The following is a 5000-nucleotide window of genomic DNA, read 5'->3' as shown; positions in this document are numbered from 1 at the left end:
CTCGGTTCCTGACAACCGCTCTCTTATTCTTCTCCCAGCGCACTGGGACAGCGAGGGGAACAAGGGAGGAAACCAGGGAGGGCAGATAACATGTTGTTATGGAGCAGTGGGGGCAGAAGAGGGAAGGAGAGGCGGAGGGTGACGGCCGGGGCACCTTCAGCCCTCCGAGGGCTCCTCTCCGGGGCAGAAGGGCCGAGGGGAGGAGTGAAGAGAGTAGGAGGACAGAAGAGGAGGGGTTTGTGAGAAAAAAAGGGGGCGGAGAGGCCCGGCCCGGTGCTATTCCCTGCCAGGCACCCTCCCACCTCCCTCCGCCTTCCCTCCTGCGGGCCTTTCCAAACTCAACACACATTTTTCCAGAGAAAACGAGAAAAGGAGAGAGAGGCTGAGGGGGGTGGGGGGGACGGAGAGGAGTGGAGATGGAGAGAGGAGGAAAAGGGTGTGAGAGTGTGAACTAAAACGGCGGGATGGGAAGTTACAATTTCGCCACAATCTCGGCCTTTTTCTCACCCCCCCGTCCTTGTCAACACCATCTCCCAGGGACTGAAGGAAACAAGGTCGCTATTCCTTCTAATCTTCTTGAATAAGGGACAGACAGTAATTGTCACCCCCCCCCCCCCCTCCTCCTCCTCCTCTTCTCTCTCTCATCTACACACACCCACACACACACACACACACACACACACACACTCACACTCACACACGCACGCACACTTGGGCACAGACAGTAAACAGAGGAAGGGATGGAGGAAGAGCGACGGAGCGAGTGACACGCTGTGTGAGAGAGCGATTTTTTGGAAGTCAGGAAGGAGACGAGGACGCAGCGAAAGGTGTCGCAGAGGACGCTGGGACGGGGAATTGATGGGAAACTTCCAAATTGGAACAGTGGCTGAGTAAGGGGAATATGGGACGGTGTGCTTTTATCGGAGGAAGAGTGCGAAGTGTGAGTGTGTGTGTGTGTGTGTGTGTGTTTGTGTGTGTGTGTGCCATGGGACTGTAGCTTCCTGCAGGAACTGACACACACAGCAGTTCTAGTGTGCCACACAGGACCTCAGTCAGCACCCCCCTTAAAACACACACACACACACACACACACACACACACACACACACACACACACACACACACACACACACACACACACACACACACACACACACACACACACACACACACACACACACACACACACACACACACACACACACACACACACACACACACACACACACACACACACACACAGCTGTAGACCCGCATGGCGGCCCCTGGAGGAGCGTTAGCACAGGTTTAAAAGGGGGGGGGGGGGGTTAAGCACGTCATAGACACCCCAGGGGTCATACTTTCCTATACCTCTCTCCCCGTAGAGCCGAACGAGAGACGGGGCAGGAGAGGTAGAGGCAGGGAGAGAGATAACTGCATATTTACCACATTCAGCAGTATCTTATTTCCCGGTTGGGATGGAGTCAGAGGAAGTGTTTAACTGTTCACTGATAGGCTGCAAAAAAACCAGAGCAGGAGAAAAAAAAAACTAGCTGTGGTTGACAAAAAAAAACCTAAAGTAGTCAAAAAGTCCCTTTTTGGCAAGGTTTGGAAAAATGTTTAATTTCCTCTCTACCAGTGAGAACATTGTCAATAGGCCTGTTTCTGCCACAAGTGGACATGTGCAGATGCTCCGTCTCCCACCACAGGATCTTTGACCCCCCAAAAACCTTCATCTGCTCATGACGATACTGTATTTCCAGTCATGTCACTTTTTGCGAATAATTTCCTCCCCCATCAATAATGAATGAAATCCATTGTAGGTAAATTAAATATATATTAGCGAGGTGTGTGTGTGTGTGTGTGTGTGTGTGTGTGTGTGTGTGTGTGTGTGTGTGTGTGCGTGTGTGTGTGTGTGTGTGTGTGTGTTGGGGGGATAATGTGAGGGAAAAACTTTAGAATTTACATCATGAATTTATGAGGAAAAGACTTGGATATTCTCTGATATTAAAGCAGTAAAATTGTGAGAAGATCCTCACAAGAAGAACTGTCAAACATTCTCTGCGATTATAAAGTCACAAGATTTATGAGATTATTTTTTTCAACTCAAATGCATGGTTACTTCATCACTTGTAGCTGGGCTCCATATTCATTTGTGGAGATGTGTAACCTAGCTTCATGTACCTTTGTACACTTTGTATACAGGTATCATATTTACCATGATATTTATACTGCTGATAAACCACTCATAACAGAAATGTCACTACAGCAAATACAATCCTTCAACAGGAGCTTTAACGTGCGTGTGGTTCTTCTTCCGTCTAAAACACACAGATCTAACTGTGATCTTTCTGTCTAGTCTCACAGTTGATATCATTTCTCCTTTCATACATGGACCACAGAGAAACGCTGGTTGTACTTTTTGGGATGAAGGCAAATGGCAATTTCAGTTTGCCATCTCCGAATGGAAACAGGAGAGAAGAGGGGATGGATGAAGGGAGGGAGGGAGCGACGGAGAGGAAGAGAGAAATGGAGAAGTCGGTTCGGAGAAACCACAAAGAATCAAAAAAAGAAAATCCCCCCAAAAAGGAATATAAACAGAAAAGAAAAGGCCCTGGTATCTCTCCGACCTCCTCCAGAGATATCACCCGACCACAGAGAAGAGAAAAAGCACACAAATCTCTCCCTCGTCCTCACTTCCATCTCTCTCTCTCTCTCACTCTCTCTCTCCCCCCCCCCCCCTTTGTCGTCTCCTTTTTCCATTCAGTCCGACTCCGGGGACCAGCGAGGGCTCCGTCTCGTTCCACATCTCCCTCTAATTCTTTCTGTCTCTCTCTCTCTCTCCTTTCAGGTTTCTGTGAATTTTTCCTTTCTTTCACAAAAATCCCTCCATCTGAATTCCTTCAACCTTCAATTCATTCCTCCATCTTTACTGTACTCTCGTTACATCTTCCTCTTCTTCTTCTTCTTCTGCTGCTGCTGCTTCTCGATATCCCTCGGAGCAGGCCGTTGTGAACCATATGGAATTGATATCACAAATCGTGTGCGTCTGTTGGTTTGTGTGTGTGTGTGTGTGTGTGTGTGTGTGTGTGTGTGTGTGTGTGTGTGTGTGTGTGTGAGGGAGACGCACTGACTTGAGCCTCCGTTGTGGATCTGACAGCTTGCTGGAACTATATTAAAATATCCATGTGTGTGTGTGTGTGTGTGTGTGTGTGTGTGTGTGTGTGTGTGTGTGTGTGTGTGTGTGTGTGTGTGTGTGTGTGTGTGTGTGTGTGTGTGTGTGTGTGCGTGCGTGTGTGTGTACTAACCTGTCTGGACAGTTGATCCATCCCAGGTGCCTCCACACTCTGAAGACTCCCCTTCTTCTACCGCTGGGCAGAAAGAAAAGAGAAAAGAGAGACAGAACGACTAATGAAAAACAGAATCTGGAATTTATTGTACGTTATCGAGCAATAGAGCTACATGGAGGGAAAAATATATATCCGATATTACAGACTAGGACGGTTTCTGAGGGACAGAGAGCCACGACCAAACAACAAAAGGCCAAGACCAAAAATGTGCTGAACTATTCTGATAATTCTTAATTATGAGAGAGAAAAATTTGGGGGTTTTAGTTTGTTAATCAGACTAAAGACGCTACATGATGACATCACTACGGGCACATTTCCAACATTTCATAGAGGAAACAAAAGATCAGCTGATCAATCATAACATTGCCTGTTAGTTTTTCTGGACAGCTTTAAAACTATCAGATTACATGATGACAGTTACATCATATTACACAACAATGTTTTGGGAATAATAACTAAATTAAATTAACTAAATAGAGTCCAAAGTCTTCAAAATGGATGAGATTTCTTATAATAATAATAAATATCATTTATAGTTTTCACTGTACTTTTTTATAGATTCAGTTGGTTCTCTAAATTAATTCTGTGCTCACCCTGTCAGCCCAACTTTGGATTTAAGGCTTATCCAGGATTATGGAGTCATATTGCAAGAATCTGCAAGTGAAAATGTTTACCCTCTGTGAAAGTATGACCTTAAACACTCCTAAAATAGATAAGGGAAGCAACAAGCGTGCAGGTATTGACCATGATACTGTCCTGAGACCTCACACACACACACACACACACACACACACACACACACACACACACACACACACACACACACACACACACACACACACACACACACACACACACACACACACACACACACACACACACACACACACACACACACACACACACACACAGGATCAGAGCTGGAATGTGACAGCGACTTCCCGGGTACAGCGGGAAGGAGGGAAGTACAGCTGGCACACAAACAGGAAATGGCTGGAGCCACCAACCACACAATGGGGGTTTCCTGCCGGCCGCCCCCCCCCTCCCCACCATGTGATTCCTCACTTTTTCACTCACACACACACACACACACACACACACACAAACACACACACACACACCTCTTGTCTCGTGACCATTCCAAAAATCCCATAGTTCTCATCCTGCTCCCTCCGGTGACCTCCAGCCCGACCCCCCGATTCTTTATACCTCCCCTCGTATTCCTCGCTCCCACGTCCTCACCAGCTCCCCCTGGAACACGCCCCCACCCTCCCAAATTTTTTTTTTGAAGCTGCGACAAAAGCTCAACAAGAAGTTATAAATCACTGAAGAGCTCCTTTGAAGGAGAGAAACAAACCTGCTTTCAGACAAACACCATTTTCAATATTTGAAGAAAAATATCAGAGTGAGAACGACTTCAAATGATCTCCACAGGGACATTGCTTTGTCGCACTTGCACTACACACACAGTGAGTAAAGAGGAAATACGTTTTTTGGGGGTTTTTTTAACTACCATAAAGTAGTAATGATAGTAAGAAATCAAGTGAATAGAAAAGTGCACAAATGCAAATGTGCAGGTGGGTGCAGAGTCCGGAGTAACAGGGAGAACGACGTCACACGGCTTTGCAGGGATGCATTCAAAATTAAAAATTGGAAAAATAAGAAAGTGAG

The 5000-nt window shown here is 46.5% G+C and overlaps 1 protein-coding gene across 6 annotated transcripts in view; it reads right to left on the bottom strand.

Moving 5' to 3' along the window:
- The window catches only part of znf423 (zinc finger protein 423), a 134531-nt gene that overhangs the window by 109597 nt on the left and 19934 nt on the right, over window positions 1–5000 (bottom strand). For all 6 annotated transcript variants that reach the window (XM_035642981.2, XM_047333416.1, XM_047333415.1 and 3 more), the window contains exon 2: window positions 3288–3350. In XM_035642981.2, coding sequence (XP_035498874.2) covers window positions 3288–3350 — 63 coding nt within the window. The remainder of the gene's footprint in view (window positions 1–3287; window positions 3351–5000) is intronic.

Source organism: Scophthalmus maximus, chromosome 7 (genome assembly GCF_022379125.1).
Source record: "Scophthalmus maximus strain ysfricsl-2021 chromosome 7, ASM2237912v1, whole genome shotgun sequence".
Lineage (NCBI taxonomy): Eukaryota > Metazoa > Chordata > Actinopteri > Pleuronectiformes > Scophthalmidae > Scophthalmus > Scophthalmus maximus.
The sequence above is the reverse complement of the archived record's forward strand: the minus strand, read 5'-3'. Positions and strand labels throughout refer to the sequence as shown.